The sequence below is a fragment of the Stegodyphus dumicola genome, chromosome 11 (genome assembly GCF_044657685.1).
Source record: "Stegodyphus dumicola isolate Sdum_Otavi_A_Nest chromosome 11, ASM4465768v1".
Lineage (NCBI taxonomy): Eukaryota > Metazoa > Arthropoda > Arachnida > Araneae > Eresidae > Stegodyphus > Stegodyphus dumicola.
Window position 1 is genome coordinate 80,904,970 of NC_140778.1, and position 26,622 is coordinate 80,931,591.

Genomic DNA, 26,622 nt, shown 5'->3' on the forward strand with positions numbered 1-26,622 from the left:
TCCTAATATGAATTTATTAGAATGTATCAAAATGAGGGAACCCAGAAGTAGTAAGTTGAATTCCGAAAATTGTTTTGTAAAAGGAACAGGAACTTGAATGTAAATCATGAAAAATCTTTTTAATTGGACTTGAATTTAAATCCTGAGTAACAAAAATTCAAACTTTGAAAAAGAAAATTAATAAACCAAGTAATTATCGTCATTGATCGGAAATTAGTTGACTTTTCAAGGGGAACAAACCAACTCTCGTTCAATGAACAATAATTCATAAATGCGAATGTGTTTCGTCTTTCACTCAAGTAAGAATGACGATGCCAAACTGGCAAATTAAGCTAAGCCAAAATTGTAGTTCCGTTAAGTGATTGGATTTTTAGAAAACTTGAGACACTACATAATTCGGCTATTCACTCAAAATTTCTAAAGAATCTATTGTATTAGCGAAAATGCTACATGCAAAATGAATTCTTTGGTACTCTAATTTGGCTTTAATGTCTCAAGTTTTCTAAAAAGTCAATCACTTAACGGAACTGCAATTTCGGCCTAGCTTAATTTGCCAGTTTGGCGTCATCATTCTTACTTGAGTAAAAGACAAAACACCTTCGCATTTGTTAATTTTTGTTCATTGAACGAGAGGGTTTTTTTTTTTTTTTTTTTTTTTTAATTGAACGGGAGAACGGTTTGTTCCCCTTGAAAAGTCAACTAATTTCCGATCAATGACGACGATAATTACTTGGTTTATTAATTTTCTTTTTCAAAGTTTGAATTTTTGTTATTCATGATTTAAATTGAAGTCCCCTTAAAAAGTTTTTTCATGATTTACATTCAAGTTTCTTTTAAAAAACAATTTTCGGAATTAAACTTCCTACATCTGGGTTCCCCCATTTTGATACATTCTACGAACTTTATATTAGAAGATAATATAATCAATATTTATTTAGTAAATGTTTATATAAATATATATATATAGTCTATTAATCGGCTCGTTGAGCTCAGTCTTTTTATTCTTATATATTGTTAAATACTGTATTTTTTTGTTTAAAAATGATTGGATTATGTTGTTCTTATGTTCCGATTAAAGTTTTTATGCCTTCATTTAATCTGCATGCAATAGTTGTAAAATCATTAACTATTTAAAAATTGTTTAATTGCTACTAAGCTTAACGGAGCGGCTGTTAGTTTACATTTGAAACTTAGCAGAATAGTGCCATAATAGCAGGAATAAGTCAGTTTCTGCTTCTTTCAGTGTCTTTCTGTCGAGTGAGACCAAAAGTAAGCTTTAAGTTTTGTGCACCGCAAAATCTGTCTTCTTGCCCGCTGGCTGAATAGCTTGTTTTTGCTGAGGAACTATAATTCTAATTGTAAAAGTTTTTAACTGCTTTAACTATATTTGGTGTTTTATGTTTTTCTATATTTTTCAAATATCAATAAACATATTTTGAGTTATTAAGTGTTTTTGCTTCGCTGCGAAGCGAGAACTGAATTTATTGAATTTATTTAAAGTATATCTCTGATAAAAATTCGAGGGAATAAGTTTAAATGAAATGCAGGAAAAAATATGTATATGGAAATAGAAGGAAGTCATGTGTTGCCCACATCAGATTTTTTAATAGATTCGAATTTATGGAAAACTTTCTTCAATATGTTCTAACTATTTATTTGAATTATTTTAGCGTATTTCAAAAAGAACATCAGATTGTTTAAAATTAATTCATTTTCTTGGCTAATAACTATTCAGATACACAAAATATATTTCATGATGATTTAATAATACGGATCTTCCATGAAAATTATTTATTTCATTATTATTTTAAAAAGGAACTGAGAATAAAATGCAATTTAATAAAAGAAAGGTATGCTAATTTAGTTACTTAATTAAATATTTTTATTTTAGATATATGATGGCAGGAACAGCAGTTCCCGCTTGTTGGGGAAGTACTGCGGAGCAAAACCAGAAGGATTCATATCTTCCACTAGTAACCAAATGCTAGTTAAACTCGTGGCTGATGGTAACAACGTCGGAAAAGGATTTCGAGCACATTACCGCATGGGTATCGTAAGCCTTGATTTGATTAAGTTTATTGCTGATCACAACAAATTCAATGCCATTTGACTGTGTATACGTATATATAAGGATATCAAATCATGGTAATTTACATTTTCATCTGCTCTGAGAAAAGATAATTCCTTTTGCGAAGCATTATGAAATTTCTCTTTCTTAATTATAGCAGTAGCAAAGAGATCACCAATCACTAATCATATTTAGTGTAATAATCATTATTAGCCGAAAAGGAGCATTAGACCAAATGGGCTGTTAGTCTCGAAACGGCATTTTTGCGTTCAATCACTAAAAACGGCGTATCATTTTTCAAATTGTTGCCACTCTAGAGATTTTAAGCCTGACAATTTGACTGATCGTCGATAATGCCCCGCCAGAGCTACGCGGATAGCCCCGCACTGAAGGAATTACACAGCATTTGGTGGATAATACACTAGCCGTTACACTGCTAATGACACTTACAGTCAATTACAAATAATTCGGATAGAACTGCAAGCTGTGACTGCTACCGATACCACCCGTTAGAAGTCTTACAGCCAATCCTCCTTAGTCTAACCGTATTAAATGATCTTCTCTCAGAGTTCTGGAACTGTCAGGCTAGGAGTTTGTTCTCCTAAAGTGCTACTGCCGTAGTAAAATACCCTGTATTCCTCAGTAGATATAAAAGAGGTACGTTAGTCTATTACAAAATGTGTGTTCCGCCGTTTTCTGATTTTGGCACTACACAGACGAACCTTATACCTCCCTATTAGGGGGGGGAGATTGGGAACATCGTCAATAGCCCCCTAAAATGGTGTCCTTTCTGCGTACTGATAAAACTCTCTCAATGGGATCCCATTCCGGAGTTTAGAAAATTTGAACTCTCTCGGAACTCCTCACTTTACTGGAAACCCATGGTTATCACTCTCAGGCGCACGCAGACTAGCCTAATGATATACCGTAGTTTTCTCCATCAGGCTTGCCCACTCGGATGACCGATGCCACGATAAGCGATGCTTAGCAAATGATTTCGTGTTGTTGTGCCCCAGAGCCGTTAGAGTAAAAACTAAGCCAGTATGCGCAGCCCCAGAGAAGATTACTTTAGGTAAGTAAGTAATTTGCTACCGTGTTTCGCCACACTGAACAGGGCACTACACGTCCTGCCCCACTACCTTTTTGTCCTTCTAACGGGAGGCATATAAGCATTCAGTACCGCGCCACACACATTGGGAAAAGTCCCTCCTCGTGATTGAATATGGCTTCGGATGGCATTATTTCGTCTACGCTTAGGAACGCCTTCACTTTGCTTGGGCTCGAGAATACCCCTCCATACCGTTTGTTTACATTTTGGTAGCAATACCTAAAGGATTATTACGTGCGCTGTATGTTTGTTGCTATGAGACTATACTTCTTACAACATTACAGTGTGGTGAATTTAATATAAAAAAATGTAGTGATTTTTTTTCCCTAGAGAGAAAAAGTATTATTTTTTTCTTGTGCTAACTCCGCAAATGTGTATTAATATTAAGTGCAGAGATTTTTAATAAATGTATTCTTAAATTAAAGCCATTCATATTAAAAGTGTTGTGATTATTAATTAATTATTTCATGTTCATTATATATCCATTGTCTGCTGATGCAATCTGCGAAAGCATGAGACAAGTCAGTTTCGGGAAATAGCAAAAACGACGTTGGGAGCTAACATTAAACAAGTACACAAAAAATTCACTATATTTATAATCAGTCTTAAAAAGTAAAATTTTTTTTTTTAAGTTAGACTAATAAAGGTTTCGAACAGAGCAATAGAGATATGTATTTTAAATTGAATGATATAACTCTATGAATATTACCCGTTTTTAAGGTGTAATATCTTTTGTACCTTTGAATAAAAATAGTATTTGTCAGAGAATGAAGTTTCAACAGGGTTCAACAGGGAACTGCAATACTTCTTTGGCGAAATGAAGCAACTCCAATGATGGAACATAGCAATAACTTTTATTTAACACTCAAAAATGGCGACATACAAAAAAGAAAAGAAAACATATTCTAACATTTAAAAATAAATTACATTCTTCGTGCGAGAGTCGCACGTGGCACTCGAGTCTGGTTTCAAATATTGCCATTCACAAATAACTTAATGTTCATCTATTTAAATTATTTAAACTGCAAGATTTTAATACTATTTAAAGCTGTTACAACCTCTCCCCCAACGGAGAGACTTTTTCCGAAGGGAAAAGTTCTGTAAAATTTGACAGTTTAATAAGCTCGGCTTGCTCATTTGCTTAAAGAGCAAAGGTTATTTCTCTTATAAATTTCTAAATTTCAGGCCAAAAAAATTTAAGTTTTAAACAATACTTTTACACTACATTTAAAAAGAAAGAAATGGAGAACGTTCAAATACATTAGTTGAGCATACATTAAACAATAAAATTAATTCTAAACGTGGTTACATACACTAAGAGTTACATTACTTAATTCTACTCAGAACATCTACGTTCTTGTGCAAAGATCCTTTGCGATGAATGACCTTAAAATTATAAGGTTGTAATGAGAGTGCCCAGCGCATCAATCTAGAGTTACATTTGGCGTTGGATTGTAGCCAGACCAAAGGATTATGATCAGTTTGAATCAAGAATTCTTGCTGACCATCCAGATAAAAATGCAGTTTCTTGATAGCGTAGATGATAGCAGCGCACTCCTTTTCAGTAGTACAATAATTCTTTTCAAACTTAGTAAATTTTTTGCTTATATACAAGATAGGATGTTCACGTTGTTCATCATCTAATTGGCATAGTACTATACCCATGCCATTGTCTGAGGCATCGGTTTGTATAATAAAACTTTTATCAAAATCGGGAGCATACAGAATTGGTTTCTTGCATAGCAACTCTTTTAAATTTTTAAAAGCTCTGTCACATATTTCAGACCATTATATATTTCCTTTTTTTGCTACCCCCTTCAAAGCGTCCGTGAGGGGTGAAGCAATTTCTGAAAATTTCGGTATGTACTGGCGATAATACCCTACCAGTCCTAAGAAAGCACGTACTTCTGTTTTGGTTTTAGGTGTAGGATACTCCTTTACAGCCAGGATCTTTACTTCATCCGGGGTTCGTTGTCCTTGTCCCACAACATGACCTAGGTATCTCACTTGATCTTGTGCAAATTTACATTTTGATGGTTTTAGTCGTAAATTTGCTTTCTGTATTCTTTCTAGAACAGAAGTTAAGTTTTTAAGGTGCTCTTCCCAGTTTTCTGAGTAAATGGCAATGTCATCCAGGTATGGTACAGCGAAACCTTCGCATCCAGCCAGGACTTTAGTCATAACTTTGCTAAAAAAATATGGGGCATTTTTTAATCCAAAGGGTAAACGTAGAGGCCTGAAACTTCCAAAACTAGTTACAAACGTTGCATATCTTTGGGCTCTTTCTGTTAACGGAATTTGCCAGTAGCCTCTAGATAAATCTAATAGGGTAATATATTTTGCTTTTGCTACAGTTTCGATACGTTCTTCAATATTAGGCAAAGGATAGTATTCAGTTTTAGGAACAGCATTGAGTTTACGATAATCAATACAAGGCCGAGGATCCTTTGATGAAGATTCTATCAAAATCATGGGAGATGTATAGTCCGATTCTCCCGGCTCTATAATTTTAAGATTGTTTTTCTGCATTTTCTGTATTTCCTTTTTGAGAATTTCAGTCTGTCGGGGTGACAGTCTGTATGGCTTTATTTGTATTGGTTCGTTATTTAATAGCTCAATATCGTGACAAACTAAGTTTGTTAGTCCAGGATTATTTGAAAAACAACCAGAATATTTCCATAAAATCTTTCGTAAATCTTCTATTTGCTCGGATTTAAACATTTTCTCGAGTTCATTCTCCTCTATGATGTCCGAGAAATTTAATATACTTGGATTGGAAGGTAAACGAGGGATGTCCATTTCTAAGTCTCCTTCCACTTCAGTTATCATATTAATCATTTCTGGTCTTTTGTAATATGGTTTAAGCATGTTAATGTGATATACTTGATTTGGCTCATTTTGTTCCTCGAAACTTAAAATATAATTGGTTTCTGAAATTTTTTGCTCTATTTTTCCAAGTCCTTTCCACTGTACTTCTAGTTTATTTTGACGATTCGTTGATAAAACAAGAACTAAATCTCCTCTAGCAAATTCTCTTTTCACTGCGTTTCGATCGTACCATGTTTTCCTCCGTTGTTGAGCTTCTTTCATGTTTTCCACGGCACGTTCTTGGCATTTCTTCATTCGATTAATAAGTTCGAAAACGTAACTGACAACATTACTACTTTCTTCAATCGGTTCTAGCCACTGCTCATAAAGTAAAGTGACTGGCGTTCGTAGGTTTTTGCCATGAACTAATTCTGCTGGTGTTAAACCAGTGCTTTCGTGTGTGACTGTTCTCAGAGCAAAAAGAACTGATGGTAGATAATTCTCCCAATCCGAAGTCGCTCCTATACATACGACTCTTAACACCCTTTTTAGCGTTCTATGGAATCGCTCAACGGGATTACTCTGCGGATGATACACAGAGCTTCTTACATGTTTAATGCCGAAACGCTCCAAAAATTCCTCTGTCAAAGCACTGACGAAAGAGGTCCCCTGATCTGTTTGGATCACTTTTGGAAAACCCATACGACTGAAAATCTGTAAGAAAGCATCAATCACAGATGGCGAAGAAATGTCTGTCACCGCTACAGCATCTGGATATTTGGACGACATACACAGAGCTGTAATAATATATTTTTTTCCAGTGTTCGAAATAGGTAGCGGACCAACGGCATCGGCATTTATTTATTTTAGTGAATATTTCGGAAATTACTGGTACTAATGTCATTGGAGCCTTCTTTTTGTCATTTCCTTTTCCAGCGCGCTGACAAGCATCACAGGTTCATAAAAAATCTTCAGTTTCTTTGTAACACCTCGTCCAGTAAAAATATCTAGCAAGTCTGTCTTTGGTCTTTTTGACACCCAAATGGCCAGAAGTTCCTTCGTGGCACATCTTTATAATTGACGGCTTGAGTTTTTCAGGTATAACGACAAGCTGTCTTTCAAAGCCCATTTTATCCGTCGTTTTTTTAACTAAAAGTTCTTTTCCTGTCAGACTATAGTTCTCATTTTTGCATGTACCTTCTTTTACTCCTTGGATGATTTTAGACAGTTCCTTATCAGCAAGCTGAAGTTGTGCAATTTCTCCTGAGTCAATTTTTACCAGTTTCATGAGAGCTTCATCTTCCGTATTTAGTTCCGGTAAATTATCTTCTTCTTCAAAAACATCTCTGGATGCTTTATTTTCTTCCTTCATCGGTTCCAAGAGCTTCTCTTCAGCTATTTCTCTTTTCCTTTGAGCTCTAGTAGAGACAGCATTAACCTGGTGAGGACAACTATCAGGCTCCTTTCCTTGTTTATTCAACAGTGCAAAAGTTCGATTGCCTAATAAATACCTTCCTTTGTCGAGTTCATTTCTAATAATGGCAGCCTTAGTTATTACTCGCCCAAGATCGCAATTTAGTTCGATTTCAGCCAATGGTAAACAGGTTGGATTCAAATCTAATGGCTGTTGCACCCACACATTTTCACCTGTCAGCATTTCCGGCGTGATGTATTTGCGACAAACTATATCAATACTAGCACCTGAATCCCTTAATATAGGAATTTTATGACCATTTACGTAACCCATACTAGTATAAGGTAATAGAAATTTATCCTCTGGTTTTGCACTAATTCTGTTAAGATTAGCAGGAGATTCAGTACTATTCTTAAGTTTTGGACATTGGGGCCTTAAATGTTGATAGGACCCACACTGATAGCATTGTGGCGTCTTTCGTTTTTCATACTTATCATCTGGACGTGGACTTCTAGGTCTATGAAACAAGCTTTGCGTATTAAATCCTGATGACATTTTGTTTTCAGTTTTATTTTTATTATCTGAACTCAATTTACCTTGAGTTAGTGCATTGTATCTTTCTTTCTGCCTATCCACTACAGGCTTTTTTTTTAAAGTTTCCGCAAACGTTTTCATAGGCATCAAGTTTTTCAGCTAATTTTTTAGATGAAATCATCTCTACCCACTCATCAAGAAAATGATCTCGAATTTCAGGAGGAACTCGACGCTTAAGTTGGTCAATCACCATCAAATCTAGCAACTGATCAAAAGTCTTAACTCCTAGACCAGTCACCCATTCCTTGCAATAATTTTCTATTTCATAATTGAAATCCACCCATGTGGATTCGGTACTCTTTTGATGTTTCATAAATTTCTGCCTAAACTTTTCCGGGCTTAGTTTAAACCGTCTTAACAATAAATTCTTCACGTGTTCATAGTCTTTAGCTTTATCGGAGGGTTCTCTAGCTATTAACTGGGTTACTTCGTAAGGAAGTAGTCCTAGTAAATGAGATACAAATTCTTCTTTATCAATTTTAGCCCATTCTGCTTGCCTTTCAAACAATAGCAAATATAGACTGATATCTCCTTTCTTGTCATCGAATTTCTGCATAAGGTGACGCAGCTCCGTTTTCGGCCGGATCTGTCCGGTATTTTGAGACTTTGTCTCTGCTTCAAGTCTTAATCTCTCTAATTCATACTGTTCTTTCCTTCTCCGCTCTTCCGCTTCTTCCTGTCTCCTACGTTCTTCTCTTTCCCTTTCCTCCCTCTCTTTCCGTTCTTCTCTTTCCCTTTCCTCCCTCTCTTTCCGTTCTTCTCTTTCCCTTTCCTCCCTCTCTTTCCGTTCTTCTCTTTCCCTTTCCTCCCTCTCTTTCCGTTCTTCTCTTTCCCTTTCCTCCCTCTCTTTCCGTTCTTCTATTATTGTGTCTAAGACTCCTTTGACGAATACTTCATCATAATCTCTACTTTCAACAATTTTCTGTTTTAAATCGACTATTTTCAAATCTGCAGTCACATGAACTCCCAGTTCAGCCGCGAGATTTTGCAAATCTTCCTTACGAGCTCTTCCTAAGTAAGACATTGTTTCTATGTTTAAAATTAACGAACACTGTTTTCTTTATATTTCCTCAAAATAGCTCAATTCAATTACTTTAATTAATTAATGCAGTCAGGAATCACGAAATTAAATGCACTTTGTTAAGTACGTATACCTCAAAAATGAAATATTTAAATTATATGATGTTCATTCTCTCTACCACATTAATTGTGATTAAAATAAGAATAATAACATAGAGCAATATATATATCTACCGTCTGCACAACTAAAATGAATATTAAATATAATATCAAATACGGTAATAAAATAAGACAATTTAATATTAACAGGAAATAATAATCTGGTATCGCTAATATTGCGTTCAGTGATGAACTAATAAAATAAAGCAATTCTATATGAACAGGAAGTAATAATCTGGTATCACTAATACTATGTTCAGTGATGAACTAATAAAATAAAAATACGCACGATTATTCGATCTTGGTCGGTGCCTCCAAAATAATTAAGACTGTAATTCTTCTTTGGCGAAATGAAGCAACTCCAATGATGGAACACAGCAATAACTTTTATTTAACACTCAAAAATGGCGACATACAAACAAGAAAAGAAAACATATTCTAACATTTAAAAATAAATTACATTCTTCGTGCGAGAGTCGCACGTGGCACTCGAGTCTGGTTTCAAATATTGCCATTCACAAATAACTTAATGTTCATCTATTTAAATTATTTAAACTACAAGATTTTAATACTATTTAAAGCTGTTACAGAACGCTGCAGCTAAAGTTTTTTCGTTTCAAATGAAACAAATGATGAATTTCACGCTTCCGTGTCACTGAGGCGATTTCTTCAACGAAAAAAGCCATAAAAGAGCCACCTAAACGTCATTATTACGCCAAGAGGAAATGATGTCACCTGAAAATATGTCCAATCACAAGTGCGGATTTTTCCCTATGCGCGTGGCGCGGTACAGAAAGCTTATATGCAGGCGGGAGACAGGCCCAAATAGCCATCAATTTTGTGACACAGAGTTGCGCGTTACCTGCCACCAGTCAGACAATTACCGGCGGCAACATTAAGTTTCACTTCCCAGCCAATCAGACCGGTTCTGAGGAGGTCACAACTCCAGGGTCTCGGTCTTATGGAAGTGTATGGCTATAATTTTAAGCCTGACAATGTAACTGGTCTTCGATAGTGCTCCCGCAGTAGACGGTTTTCACAAACTATGGATAGAACGGTTTATTAATACCTTAGTTTGCGGACTTAAGTCAATCACCCCTTGGTCCAACCATATTAAACTATCTTCCCTCATGGCTCTGGAACCGAAAGGTTCATTTTTTTTTCCACGGACACAGTGTTGTTCTTCCCTAAAGTACTATTTTAGGTAACTAGTTTTGTTACAAGCCGGTGCCGAAATCTCAAGTCATCGCACAACCGGGATCAACCCCAATTTAAGACTCCATATTAAGCAGAAGGTGAGTCTAGAGGCAAATTTCGCCTCCAACGTGAGAGCATAAGATAATTCACTCTGCTGCCGCCCGTCCTACACTTACAGGCGATAAACTATAATTGAACTCTCTCACCCATGGATATGTATACTCACTCTCGGAGACCAGAGACCACCATGGAGTATAGCTCTTTAAGCTTGAAGATTTGCCTTGTCGTCAAGTTGCTGCCTGCCAGTATTACGCAGGACGCCAGATGACGTGCTAGTCTTACACAGGGTTTACACTACCTTCGCCTGTGGGCCACTCGAATAAACGAGGTCAGGTCCATCTGCTTACACCCACAGGTTACGCAGAACCGCCCATGGAGGTAGGAAAGGGAGGAGGGGCCATTCCGCGCTAGAAGTGAAGCACTGCTTTGAAGCTTGGGTCACCAGACGGGGTGTTCTTTGTTTACATTCAGAAGCTCGCTTGACAAGATTCTGATAGTATTTCGACACACGACAGTTCCATAGAAATCGAAAAAGGGACACTCTCGCATGAAAGAAACATTCATAGTGTGATGGATAATAGCAATTTGTATAGTTTACTGACATTTACGCAAAAATCACATCTTGGTTATTTTTCGATAACTAACAACAGCGATTTTGATTATGAATTTGTTTTATAAAATTCTAAGCAGTTGCACTACAAAAATATAGATTTTAAGAAAATTGCTAAAAGAGAACTGCCAAAATTTATTTTCTAGAAGATTTGAAAAGTTTGAAACTTGATGGCTAAATGTAAATATAAAATTATGTATGTTAAAATATTTGTAATGAGGCACATAGGTCAGATTAAGTTTTTATTAAATAGAGTAACGCATGCAAGGGCTATCTGTCTAAAGAGAGAGATGCCATCGTGGAGGAATTTTGAAGAAAAACTGACCTTTGAGGGGGTATTAAAAAATACTTATAATTTTCATTCAAATTATATTCATATATATTTTTTATGTAAAACTTTCGGGTGTATGCTAAATTAGTGGAAATTACTTTACACGAAAAATATAGTGAATGCACAGAAATTAAAGATTTGCACATGCCGGATATGATAAATGGGAAATATGTATGGGTATTTATGCATGTGCTTGCAAAAAGCATGTATCTGCCTTTGACAAAATACTTAAATATTCATTAAATTATTTATAAATGTATTTGAAATGAAGAATTTATTCACTTATAAACAACTGTGAAAGTACTGTGAAGAAATCTAATGATTAAATGTATCTAATTTATAATGATTATAAATGTTATCTAAATGTATAATAACCTTAATATTGAATTGTAAACATAAATTGAAATCCTGTTGACAAATAGGTTATAAAACTATTTAAGCAAGAATTCTTCGTATTGGAAAGCAATCTGTTAAAAGGTATTGTAAAGCAAATGCTATGAGATGCGCACTTAAGAACGTAATAAAGAGTTTTAGAATATGTATTGTTGAAATGAAGGGTAAAAAAAAAAATCTGATAAGTATAATTAAAAGAATTATTCCTTTTATATTTTATAATAACTCAGTTACAAGTTTTAAATGATACTTAAAAAAAAACTTATTTTATTCCCTTTCAGAAATGTTCAGAGAAAGTCAAATACTATTTAATACCTATTTAATTATTAGGAATTAGCGAAATACTTATTTAAAGTATTTCGCTAATTCCTAATAATTCTCTAATTTAAAATGAACCGAATAGAGCATTAATTATAAATTGACTTACATTTTTCGATTTAAAAGAAGCCAAAAAATCATGTCATATTTAAGAAAGTATTTTAGGAAGAAGCTCTGTAAATAGAAAAGAAATAATGCATAATTTTAATATTAATAATACAATAAACTTTGATCTTAATTTTTGTACCTTAACCGAATAAAATCGAATTACCTTAATTTTTTTTTTCTAATGTAATTAACGAAAACTTGTGAAAATATTTCATTCAAATTAAACCATTTTGAGAAAACTGTCCTGTGAAAAGTATAGCATTTAATTCCGTTCAGAATGAAATGTTGTTTAAAAATATGTTGTTTTCACATACTTAGGACTCTGAAGTGTTGTAGAAAAAGAAAATATATACATTTATATGTATATTTGCGACGTAATTACAAAATATTTACACCCGAACGCGTCAAATCCCATAGAACTCAATGGTAAATGACCCAATGTTTTGGTCACCACGTAGGGATCGCCGGTGCTTCAGAGCAGGGTATGGAGAAACTTGTTTAGGGCGACTCCATCTTACTTCCTACCTCCATGGAACCGCCAAGCTCGTGATTTAATACCACTGTCGCCGAGACTGCCTAGTACAGATCCTAGTCGGTAGCTTCACAGGTTTTCCTCCGTCGAAATCTTTACACGAAAATACGAAAGGACTAGTCTGAACATAAAAGAGGATTATTATAATCGATAATTGTAAAATTTAAAATTGTTCAACTTTAGATAAAATTATAACGGATAACTAAAATAGCTAGCATGTGTAGTGTGCATGGCACAGGAGCGTAGTATAAAAAGGCTAAGACGTTTGTCTTACCTAGAACTTAAATATTCTGGTACTTTTAAATTTCTAAGTTCAAAAAATGTTTGATAATATATTAAGAATCTATATATTGCATGCTAGTACAAATGTATATATATGTAATGATACTTTTAAATCAATTGATTAAATTAAATTCTAATAATACTGCTTAATAATGTGTTGACGATTCTCTACCTAAATTGCATCCCTGTTCCTAAATTTTGGCGAAATCCTTTCTTTAGTATAAAATATATTAACCTGTTGGCGCTCGCCAAATCGCCAAACTCATAAATCTGTCATATTACATAAAGTCCTTAAGAACACTCCTGATGAGAAGATAGCGTCACCTCGTGATTTCAATTAATATCGCTGATTGGATGACCCTCGTGACGCACACATAAGTATAAATAGGGCTTCTGCTCAAGATACGAGAAGAAACGCTTGTGAGATGGATGCTAAAATAAACCTACAACTTTATATTCCAAAATTTGTCTCATTCCTGTTGCCCCGGCTGCACAAAACAAATAATGTATGAGAAATTACATTTCATATATATATATTATATACCTATATATATAAATATATAGCATGCTAGTACATGTAGTATATATATATATATACCTAAACAAGTTCATTTTCCTTTGTAGTCTGCGGAAGTCGTTTACTAGCCGATGAAGGAGGAGAAATTCTTTCACCTAATTATCCACACGGTTCCCACGAATTAATGAACTGCAGCTGGATCATTTATACATCAGAGCCAGGTACAATTATTTTCGATTTTATCATCATTTTACCTTCTTGTTGATGTAAATTCACCATAGAAATATCCACTGATACCCTCACTATCCTCATTGGTCATTACTTGGAGAATCTGATGCACTATATACCTAAAATCCGCAGGTTCTGGGCTATTGACATTTTCTAGAATTTTATTCTACTCCACCGACATAGCAACTAGTCAACGTAGAGATAATGCTTATCATCCTGTTTAAACCCTGCCAGTGATTATAATTTTGGTCGCACGTCCGGTTGAAGGGAACTGTCTTTCTAGTAAAACGCAGCGAATGTAAAGTGTAAGTGGATAAGTCAGCTGTACAGCTAAAGAAGTCTGTTTTCATTGTACCACTATTAAGCCGAAGAGGGCAGTGCATGTACCGTTCTTTTGGTTTTAGTTTACAAATAGAGCTACTATCTTTTGTGAGTTTTCGAAATACTTCATGGTTACAAATACACTCTTGTACTCGTTTGAAAATCAATACATGACAAAGAAAATAGTGCTGTATAATATTTAATAAAATTCATGACATAAACACTTAAAAAATATTGGGCAGTACCAAACTACTGGTGCACCATTACAAATCCATACATGTAGTGGTATGATACAATTATAATATTCGTACAATATTATTATAGACTATTATATTCCAATACTAGTACACTTTACAAATCTGTTGTACATACATTAATTAATACTGTTATCCTGAATTTACACTCAAGACAGAATTTCAAATAGTACTTCAAAAGATATTTAATGTGCAGAGGAAACAAATGATGTCTAATATTATTAGCAGATTGGAGCTTCTTTACTTTTATTATGGCTAGTTACTTCACTGAAGGCTGTTTTAAAACAACAATTGATTGTAAAACAGTAACACGCCGAACAATTGATGGTGTTTACGTCGATGCTTTCGGCTTCCTAGTCAAGCTTTTAAATTTGTATAAGCGTTGTTCGAATGAAAGGGTACAAAACGTCATAACAAACAAACCGGTTGAGATGTCTGGCGTGGTTGTGCGTCTGCGTGAGCGCGCGCACATGACGCAAGAGAGAAGCAGGCAGTTGTGTGGTCCGTCCAAGTGATGCGTGCAAGGACATCATGGCATTCGCATTAAAAAATTCGATAACTGAGCAACAGCGAGGTGTTATCAGATTTCTGACTGTGGAAGAGTTTAACCTGCCGATGTTCATCGCCGGTTCATGGTCGTATGTGGGAGAGACTGTGTATCCGACAAGTTAGTGAGAAAGTGGAGCGCCAATTTTTTAAGGTGTGTTGAAATACAGACTGAGTGTTAGAGTGATGACCTGAAACCAGAACATACAAACATGGAATCATGGCCGACCTCATCGATAAAGTGAACGATCTGATGAGAAAAGACACCTCAAAGGAAAGCGCTTCAACTCGGACGACGAATCGAAGGACACAGTGGAGGACTGGCTCTTGTCGCGGCTATAGGAATTCTGGGAAGAAGGAATTCTTTGGCTCGTGAAACAGTGGGATAGGTGTGTTTAAGCCTCTGGTGATTTCTTGTGAATAAAGACTTAAACAGTAATAATAAATATCCTAAATATTCGCAGTATACTAAATACCCCAGTGTCCTAATACTAAAATATCCATAATGTCGTTTCATTTGAATACCGCTTATACATAAGAATTCTGACGTACCTTTGTGTCTTGCTGAAATAAGAGAGAGGTAACTCCAAGAGTTTCTTTCTGTGTGAGTAGCACGCTATCCTCCAAAATATTCTGCTTTCAAAATATCAATCTAAAATTTCCTTCTATTAGCTTTCTAAATGGAATAATATGAGAATTACAGTAAAATTTTAAAATCCAAAATCTTTTGCGGAATTCTGTAAGATGAAAGGTTGTACTATTTGTGTGAAGGCGGCCCAGTTGTCTCGTAACATAACCTAGAATCAGTTGACCTGCATCACATAAAAGCTAAGGATATTCCAGCCGAAAATACGAGGCGTATTCGGAAACTAAGTACCGTTTTGGAAAAAAAAAAAATAGTAAAACAATTTTTTTGAATCCAATTTTATTTTTACATGAAAATACGTCTTAAACTATTTTTCAACATAGTTTCCGCCAATGATCAAACACTTGTCATAGCGGGTGACCAGTTTTTGTATACCATCGTCAAAGAAACTTCCCGCCAGTTTCGATAACCACGACTCCACGGCATTTTTCGTGTCATCGTCAGATCCAAAGCGCTTGCCATCAAGCTCGCGCTTCATGTGCAGGAACAAGTGATAGTCGGACGGCGCCAAGTCCGGGCTGTACGGCGGGTGATCGAACTGCTCCCAATGAAACTGTCGAATTAACGATTGAGTGACACCAGCAGTATGGGCCGAGCTTTGTCATGGAGCAACACAATTCTTTTACTGAGCATTCCTCTTCGTTTGTTTTGAATGGCACGCCTTAGTTTTGTTAAAGTCTCACAATATCGTGTCGCATTAATGGTTTCACCTCTGGGAAGAAATTCAATAAGCAAAACGCCTTTCCTATCCCAGAAGACAGTGCACATAATTTTTTGTGATGACGTTGTCACTTTGAACTTTTGTTTTTTCGGAGAATGAGTGTGTCTCCACTCCATCGATTGTTGTTTCGATTCTGGTGTGAAATGACAAACCCAAGTTTCATCACCTGTCACAATTTGGTTTAAAAAGTTTTCTCCCTCATCACTGTACCGCGTGAGAAATGTCAGGGCACCACCAAGTCGCTTTGTTTTGTGAACATCAGTGAGCATTTTTGGAACCCATCGGGAACACAGTTTGCGATAATTCAAGCGGTGAGACACAATTTCGAACAAAACAATACGTGAAATTTGTAGAAATGCCTCTGAAAGAGTTGTCATTGTGAAGCGTCTGTTCTCATGAATTGCTTCATCAACTTTCCATACCAAATCATCGGTGACAACAGAAGGCGGACCACTCCGAGCCTCGGAGTGGACATTTGTTCGACCTGCATTAAACATTCTTACCCACTTTCTCACCATTCCATCACTTATCGCGTATTCACCGTAAACTTCTGTCACTTGACGATAAATTCGGCCGGTTTAACATTCCTCGCGTTCAAAAATTTAATCACGGCACGAATCTCACAGTTAGCGGGAGAACTAATTGTGTTAAACATTTTGAATGTGCACTGCAAACTGAAAAAACAACATAGAGCAACCAAGATGGCGACAACTGAAAGTCAGTGAACAAGAAAGACTAGTGCGCATGCGCGGGACGCCTACCACAGCGCTGCGACGGCGCTAGAATGAAACGGTACTTAGTTTCCGAATACGCTACGTAGCACACACATCATGAAATTAGCGATGGAATGGCGAAATAATTACAAAATATAACTTTAATAATGTAAATGCTTCAAATTAATTTTAAGTGTAAATTAGAAGCAAGATGGGATATTCATTTGATAATGATGAAATGATTAAAGCATTTATGGAAATGGAAGTTCAAGATGTAATTTGTGTATGGCTATTTCAAAATACCCAAAGCACGTCGCAAAAAAACTCCCATTTCGGAATTATAGTCAACTGAATCGAATTAAATATAATTTTCTTCTAAATAAGGCAGGAAAATTATGCTCGGATTTACAATTGTGATTTGCTTTTTAAAATTTATCATAATAAAGCAACTGATGTAATTTAAGGATGGCCATCTCGAAACATATGGCAACAAGTTATATTTTCATGTAGCATATCTATCCTAGGCGTGGACTGTTAATTAAAATGGTTTCCAAAATAATGTAATTAATGGTTTCCAAAAATTTTTTTTAAATTACAGCCAGTTAAAATTACTTTTAATTAATGATTTCCAAAATAATTTAAAGAACTTAACTGGAAAGGAAACACATTATGAAGTTTAAAATTTAAACTAGGCCAAACAATTCTGGTTGGTTTAGTTTATTATTTCAAAGCACGCTAGGGCTATCTGAGTTATGAAAGGGAGGACTTCGTGGAGGAATTTTTAAGGGGACTCGGTACATTTTGAATGATTTTTTTTATTTAAGCACTTTCATCTACTTTTTATGAATAATATTAAGTGGTTTTATGAGATGAAATGGTTTTAACCTGAAAAAAATTTTTTGCTATTAATTTTCGTTTAATTTGAATTTTTTTTTTTAAAAATTCAACAATTAAAAATTCTTTTTTCTTCCCCAATTTTCAATATTTTTGCTTCAAATTTTTTTTATTGTATTCATAATAGTGTTCTTAATAACTTTCGGATCGATTTTTCAATTAATGAATTAGTTTCTGAGAAAAAAAATAAAAAGCACATTTTTATATAAAAATTTTTAAAAAATATGATTTCAGTAACATTTTTACTTCCAATAATTTTTCTTTTCACGATTTTTCAAATCCCATCCTTGATTCTATTTAGTATATAATTTTAAATAAGCAGTAAATTTATTAAATAATTTGGTCCATATCTGAACAAGTTTTAGGACTTTAAGTAAAAGGATATATTAAAAAATTGCAAACTGAGAAATCGCAGTTTAAAGAATGTAAACTGTCTAGACGGTCATTAAATCATTTCTAATTTCTTAAAAATTTTATTACTGAATTTCAATACATATATATATTTATAATAAAACTTAGTACTGCTCAATTGATTAATATGAATATAAATTACAAGCTTTTGTTTAAAACCTTATCTGGCTAGAAATATTGCAAAAATATCATAAAATGAAAGTAGAATTTTCCTTTACCTGTTTTTGTTTTTTAAAACACGCTCAAAACAATTTTAATGCATCAATTAATTATAATATATTTTCTAAAACACTTATAATCATTATTAATAATATTAATTTGTCGTTTTTTTTTTCATTTTTTAAAAAGCAAAATTTGAAATTTTAACGGACATAAAACATTTTATTTAAAACCACTCAGCTTATGTGATTTCTTATCTTATTTTAGCCATTTGTTCTCGTATATAAATTCCATTTTAAATTCATTTATGTGCATTTTAATTAATTAAAAAGTTTAATGTTTGTTCCAGCACTATTTCAATAATGCTACGGTCAGAAATGTGATCACTTTCATTACACCACCTCTTTCTGTTCGTATCTAATCACAGATAATTTCAACTTTTGAATAAACATAGCATTTTTGTTGACTGATAATACATATAAAATTATTTGCTGAGCTCAGTATAAATATATAAACTTGCCAGTTTAAAGCTGAAAAAAAAATATTTTTCAACTCTAATTTATATTTAAATAAATCAGTATATACGCATAAGTAGAATTTTTTGATAGTTGGAGTCATATTTAATTACACTCCTCTTCATTTACACTGATTTTTAGTAAGCTACTGAAAAAATTAAGAAGTAAAAAAAAAAAAATAAATAAACACTGAGGGGGTGTGGCATTTAAAGGGGTGTCAAAATTTTAAAAACCTTTTTATAGCATTTATTATCGTCAGATCATTTCAAAATTCCTCTTCAGTGTAGTAAGTGTATTAAGGTACTTTTTCAACAAAAAATTTAAAAATCGGTAATTTCATTGACTTTTGGGGTACCGAGTCCCCTTGAGGGAAATTGGCTCGTCTACACGTTACACCTGGGTTAAACCACGAAAATGGCCATGCAGCTAACTTGTTCGTCTGGATTCGAACCCAGGTCGAAACGACCAGTATTCAGCGATTTTACCATTTGACCACTAGTGAGCCTAAGCGAGACAATAAAATTCTAAAATTAGAAAACAATAAATTACTGTAGTGTAGGGGTCGCCAACCATTTTATCCCTAAGAGCACATTCTAAAATATCTGTTGCACGGAATGCACCATTTACTTTTTCTTTTGAAGGTGAATTTACAGTTAATACATGCACATAAAAAAAGATATCGGTCGCATTTCGCTTTGTACTGGTATCTGTATTGGACGCAATTTTTATCTCATTAAAAATGAGAAAACTTTCACATAGAATTTTATACTATGTGAACTGAAACATTTTATTGTGATCCCGCAGCAACGGGAGCACGTTAAACGATCGGCGAGCGGCCTGGTGCCCGCAGGCATTGGTTTGTGAACCCCCTGTTGCAGTCTATATATTCTTAAAGAGTTCCTTTTATTGCCTAATTTTAACCCAAAATTGCTCCCACCAAATATTATCATCCTGCGTTATATTTAAAGAAATTAAATAATAAAGAATCTGCATAAATGTATGTATGTTTCTCGCATTATGATAAAACAACAGTACCTAGAGCCATCCAATTTTGAATAACGTAATCTTACACCGAAAATAGGCATCTGGAAGCTTTAATTTGGAATTTGAAATTTGTTTTACTAATATTTATACTGTAGTAATATTTTGTAACACTTTAACGAATTTTTTATTAGCAAGCTCAACGATTTCAAAGCTAGCAATGGCAAAACTGTACTAGAAAAACATTTTTATATTCAGCGCGCTGTTATTATAGGAGTGTGTATAGGAAATTCTAAAGATATGCTCAATTTTAAAATTATTTTGCGATATTCCTGTTGAATTGAATTTTATGGTTTAAGTGGAAGGAACATTTAATATATAAAGGTAAGACACAAAAGGTTAGAGGTCCCTTTAGACTTAATGTAAAATCTAAAAGCTTTCACTTCTTTCTATGATAGTCTCTTAGACAAAACTCTGAGCTGATTTCATAGAAAAAAAAATGAAAGATGTCTCAAAACTTTATTTTAGTACTCAACAGTTTTATGAGAGTGGGCTTCTAGTCCAAAACCAATATCAGCTCTTTATCTTTTCCTTTTCTCAGCAGTTTCCACTTACGCCATCTACTCCATACGGATGCCACAAAATTCAATTAAACTTTCCACCGTTTTCTCTCTACTGTGTTTAGCTTTTTATCTTGGATTTAAGGATTTTTATTGGCTTTTTGTTACGATGTCGTTCACGAAATACTGTAAGAGATTTTAAATTAGCAATACCTGTGGTTAAAGTACGGATTAATTCATTTTACATTAATTCCTGTAAAAAAAAAAAAAATCGTTTTAGCTAACTAACATTTTAAATGACGAATGGCCTTCATGAAAGAATTAAGTTCGTGAGTTGAGTTCGTGAATAATTAATTCAAGTGTTATTTAATTAATTGTAACTTATTTGTTTTACTTTTCAATTAACAGAACTAATATGTAATTACTTTTATGTTCCTAAAATATGTTCCACTTCTATAGGTGAAAAGGTGAGTCTTCTTGTGACTCATCTGGAAATAGCAGTATCGGATAATTGTTCTTTTGCCTCGTTGACCATAAAGGATGGAGATATGCCGGATTCACCTGTGTCTGGGCTGTACTGTGGCTATAGTTCTCCTCCTCTTATTATGTCAAGAGGAAGCATTCTGCAAGTCAATCTTCAAAATCGTGGGATCTTTAGAGCAACTTACGGCCCTGCATCAACACGTAAGTTACAGAAATAAATAGAAAAAAAATTATTTGTTTCTCAAATAGTACTAGTATTTATCATAAACTTTCAGTTCAAAAGGAGTGTATTGAAGGAAACAATATGCGCTGCTAGCCACAGTTATAAGAATAAGCATTATTGTAGACCAAAATGACTGAAGGAAAACATTGAAAGAAACAATACGCGCCATAAGCCACAGTATAGGAATAACCTTTTTTGTAGACCAAAATGACTGAAGGAAGAAACTGAAGAAAACACTACGCGCTTGTAAGCCACAATAGGAATAAACTTTATTGTAAACCAAAATAACTAAAGGAATGTAAATAAAGCAATTCAAATTGTGAGAGATTTTTGTATCTCTAGAAACATATGTATGTACACCTTGCACAAAAAGAAAGGGAGTACAGTTATACATCTCAAGTTCTACAAGGCCGATTTGATAAAATGTAACTTTCGTTTTTCATGTCTCGAAAGCCTATTAGATTTACGTATAGCATTATTCTAATGCAGGTATTTTGATACAAAATGGAACTTTTGCTAAAATGACATGCCTATATTTTTCTATATTTCAATTTTACGACTCAAACTATGCCTAAGTGCCAAGTTTTGTAAAAATCCCGTGGGTGTATTTTAAAAATATAGCTCTCAAATTTTAGTTTCTAAATGTTAATTGAACTTGCTATATGTTTATTAATATTTTTTTTTTTTTTTTTTTTTTTTTTTTTTTTTTTTTTCTGTTAACTTACTTGATTCCTTCTTTCAAAGTTCAAAATTTAGGTTCAATCTAAATAAAATTCGCCACAGTTTTTCGATTTCTTTAATGTGTATTTTTATAAATTTTTCGAAAATCTTTTGAGTTATAGCTCATAAAATGTTTGCCATCACCTTAAAGTAGGTGTATTTCTAGGTTTACCTGCAAAAAATCAGAGTCTTTTATTCAAACTTTCCAAGGATATACACGTGAATTCATATATCTGCGCCTTTTGAAAGTTGATATATTTGTCATAAGCGATAAAAACGCCAGATGCGCTTTACGCACTTTGCTAAAAAGTATTTGAAAGAATGAACGATTCACCCTTTTTTTCCGGTCGCGCCATAAATACCATAGGTTACCATAAATTAAAATTTTCGCCAAGAGAATATTTTTGGCGCAAACTGGAAAAAGTTCCCCAATGTATATTTTTAAATTTTTCTGTAAGTTTCTCCCCAAATTATACAAAATTTATCATTTCGGTATAACTTGAGTCGCAAAATAGAAGAACGGAAAACAAATCGGTATATCGTTTCAAAAAAAGCTCTACTTTGTGTCAGAATACCTATGTTAGAAAAATCCTATACATAAATCAAATAAATAAATAAATAAATAAATATTACGTCAATCTTTCGAGACATAAAAAACGCAAATTAAATATCGTCAGTTGGCTCAGAAGAACGGGAGATAAAGAATTGTCTCGCTTCCCCCCCCGCTCTTTTTTTTTTTTTTTTTTTTTTTTTTTTTCCTCGTTTTGTTTTTGCTTAAGGTGTACGTAGGCTGTGTGAAATAGAAATGCAAAATATTAAATAACTGTAAAAAATAGCTTTAAAAATTACATATTCAATAGATATTGTAATCAGAGAGGCAACACCTGATTTCCATCACGATCTCTAATCTTGCTTAATTACTTCACCCCAGTGATCATTTAACCATTCTGATGGCAGTATAATAAATTTGATAATGTATGAGCGAAATAAATTTTAAAACATGGTGCACTATCTTTTTATCCATGTACAAGTAAATCATTTTTAAAAAGGTTAATAAATCTTTAATATTAAAAATATTTTATCCATGTACAAGTAAATCATTTTAAAAAAGGCTAATAAATCTTTAATATTAAAATATTTACTGAATATCTGCTGCATACCATCTTTTGAAATGCCATATATTTATTTATAGACATTATATTTACTTGTCCAACAAATGTTTTTAATACCTATTTTATATCGGTAAGAGTTTACAACAGGGTTCCTTAATATTTTTTGGCGATTTTTATGACACCAAGTATGGCGCCGAAAAGCAAAATTTCCAAGATGGCTGTCACCCAAAACAACGCCGAAAATGTATATTAAAGTAACAATTAAAATTCCAGTAATTCAAAATAGTGCCCAAAATCAAAATACATCATTTGTAGCACGCGATACACATACTATAAATCGCATAACCCTGAATCATTAAATTCAGAAATTCTAGTTAGATTAACAAAAACATTAGCTCGTAACAAAAAATGGCTGCTATAACACTGGAGAAACAGAGTTGATTTTGGGTTACCAAAAAAAACAGTAATAGCATTAGTATTTGGCGCTAAATCAAAGGCACCCTTTTCTACATTAGAGCTTAATTATCTTAAAATAACCAAAGGACACTGAAATTAACCTTACGTAGAAGCTTGAAAAATCCTGTATACTCAATCTTATCTTATCTTCTTGATCCTTTAGACTGTGGAGGAGCTTTCAAATCTCCCGAAGGAACATTTGCAACTCCAGGATATCCGTTAAATTATCCTCTAGACACGGAATGCATATGGACTATAGAAGCGTCTGCTGGCAGCAACGTTCTCATCTCCTTCACGTAAGTATGAATGTGAAATGAAAAGTTAACACATAATTAATCAATTTTTTTTTAATTTTGAAATTTCCTAAATATTTTACCAGATTAATTTATGTTTCGACATTTATTAATCTATTAAATATCATTATTAATTCGGTTATTTGAAAATCATAAAAATCCAACTGAATTATAAGAAAGTTACCTTATACACATATATAATTTATAGCAAATGTTGTATTATCGACTTTTTATCACATCGCGTTCTTTCTAGCTAAATTTGAGTCAACAAAGTGTGCAAATAAAGTAATGAGACTGAAAACGTAGCGCTGGATTTGGCAATACTGTAGAATTCCCGTTCGTGAGGAAGGTTGAGGAAACATGAATTTGAACGGCGTACGGTTATGTAATGTTGTTGTTTATGCTCATCTGTCTCACGTAGTAAGCCCAAGTCCATGAAAATCCTCCTGGCAAGAAGTGCTACAATACGCCTGCCGTTGGCAACAGCCTTGAGCACCAGTCAGGTGACAGTGCGATTTATCTCAGTTCCCCCCCCCATTTTGATAGACAGCACACCTGTGGGACGGGACCGAAGGTCACTCCACCAAACCACACAAAAGGACTTTCGGCTGGCTTCATACTTGGTTTGCCCCCCAAGCCGCACCGACACTGTACATTTACAAACAGGGTTCGAACTTGGGCCCTTCATCACGGCAGTCAGCGATGCTAAGATCTATACCGGTCGGTCGGCCAGTTACGTACTTGTCTCTAGAATAGTTATCGTAAATTGTTTCTTCTGTTGCGTTCTAAAAACAGATGGCATCATTTTCGAGCAAAGTTGTGCTATCAGATATTGTTTCATAGTTGCACATAGTACGACAGAAACTTCTGCTATGCTTCAGACCTATGAAGACAATGTTTAGTAAAGGCTCAGTTTTTCGGGTGGTTTAAGCATTTTCAAAAGGAAGGGTATGGATTGAGGAAGACCCTTGTTGGTGAAGGTCTGGAACTGCAAGAACTGACAAAAATATTTCCTTAATCCGGGATTTTGTGAGTTGTGATTGATTTTCAGATTGATTGGAGAAAGATGAATTTGAATCATACCAACATTCATTAGATTTTGACAAACAAAATTGGGGCTTAGTAAAATCTGGGAGGAACTTTTTGCCAAAACCCTTTTGCAGGAACAAAAGGGGGGACGATTTCCTTTATTTTCTGGAACTGTTTGAAAATGATTCTCATTTTCTGGAACGTGTCATTGCTGGTGACGATTTCAGTACGACCCTGAAACGAAGTTTCAAAACCTGAAATGGGACACTACAAACTCACCAAGAGAAAAAAAAAATGATGTGGACAGCTCCGTGTACAGCCTATTAAATTATACAAAGATGTGTAGCAAAAGTGTATTAAATTATACACTTTTGCTACACTTCTTTTAAACTTATTTCATTTTAATATTCTTTTTAGAGCAGCAATAAATGATATATTAAATATTGCTAAATAGCATTTACAACAATAAACTGAAATTACATATTTTTAGACTAACTACATATAAAAAAGGTTATTTTTTATATATACATGGTTAGATTTCGTTATTATTTCGTTATTATTAATTAATTTTTTTTAATCTGACATTACCAAGATAGGAATATGTTCCCCATTTAAAACCCTTCTGTAATTGGAATGTATGATTACGCTCAGCGATTGCGAAAACTAAGGACTTCAAACGCAAGTAAGGGACTTTTAAGCCAGATAAGGAAAGTTCTTTTTTTTCTGACCTCGTACGTATGTCATGCAAAAAAAATCTTGCAAATGGATTCGGGAACGATCAAAATGGATATTTCCGTTGAAATATGATACCTGAAATTTTTCACGTAACTTCCTTTGCTAAAGTGTAAAAGGCGTACTGGTTTGTTTTTTCAACTGCCAGGAAATCATTTGCAAAGAGTTTGTGCCTCCAGGGCGAAAATTAATCAGCACTTTTAGTGAGAATTTCTTGAAAGACTTCTAAAAAGGGCCATGCATGTGAGGCCAAGAATGAGAATCAACTGGATGCTGCATTATTGCAACGTGCTTTGTCACGCTGCACTGTCAGTTATGAATTCTGGACAAGTAAACGAATCCCTGTGGCTATTCAATTTCCTTACTCGCCAGACTTGAGGTCAAATACCTTTTTCTATTCCCAAGATAGAACGAAATCTAGATAGAAATCTCACTTCAAAGGGCACTAGAAAGCAACCATAACTGACTAGCTAAACCGTATTAAACAACCGTACCCGACTAGCTGAAGATAATTCCAAAATCTGATTACAGGATTTCTATGAAGATTAGGAAAATCATTTCTAAAGTTTTGTGTCTTCCCAAAGCGATTATTTTAAATGAGAGATTGTGAGATTATAATTTTAATCGAATAAAAGTTTATAAAAATTCACTCTCTTTACTTTATTTACACACCTTGTAAGAAGTGTGATTCATTTAACGTAGCCCATCTAAGAGCGTTGAAAATCTAAAATTATAACATATGGTGTGTTTATCTGTGTGTGATATATTTAAGAAAATTCATGATCTATATATGAGTACACATCATGTTCTGAGTCAAATTCTGAGTTTTAAATTCTGCTAATGGGAAAACATCAATCTTGTTTATCGAAACTCTTCTTTCCATTATCTGTTTTTCTTAGTCCATTTGTAAGCCAGATAAACAACATTCTGATTTATTGAAGCTGTAAACAATTCCAAAAATGTTCTTTGAGGTTTAAACATTAAACATAAATATACCTAATACATTATGAATCCATGTATAATGCAAATTAAAATAAAATACATAAATCTGAAGATGCTTTACTTTTTATAAAGAAGTAGCTAAGTAAAAAAGCCATGTTTCTGAA

At 34.0% G+C, this 26,622-nt stretch overlaps 1 protein-coding gene across 1 annotated transcript in view; it reads left to right on the forward strand.

Annotated features, from left to right (window-relative positions):
- LOC118193658 (cubilin-like) overlaps positions 1-26,622 on the forward strand; it is a 435,777-nt gene that overhangs the window by 244,856 nt on the left and 164,299 nt on the right. The window contains exons 34-37 of the mRNA XM_085826886.1: positions 1,892-2,048; positions 13,627-13,740; positions 20,928-21,152; positions 23,626-23,758. Of these exons, the coding sequence (XP_085683012.1) occupies positions 1,892-2,048; positions 13,627-13,740; positions 20,928-21,152; positions 23,626-23,758 (629 nt within the window). The remainder of the gene's footprint in view (positions 1-1,891; positions 2,049-13,626; positions 13,741-20,927; positions 21,153-23,625; positions 23,759-26,622) is intronic.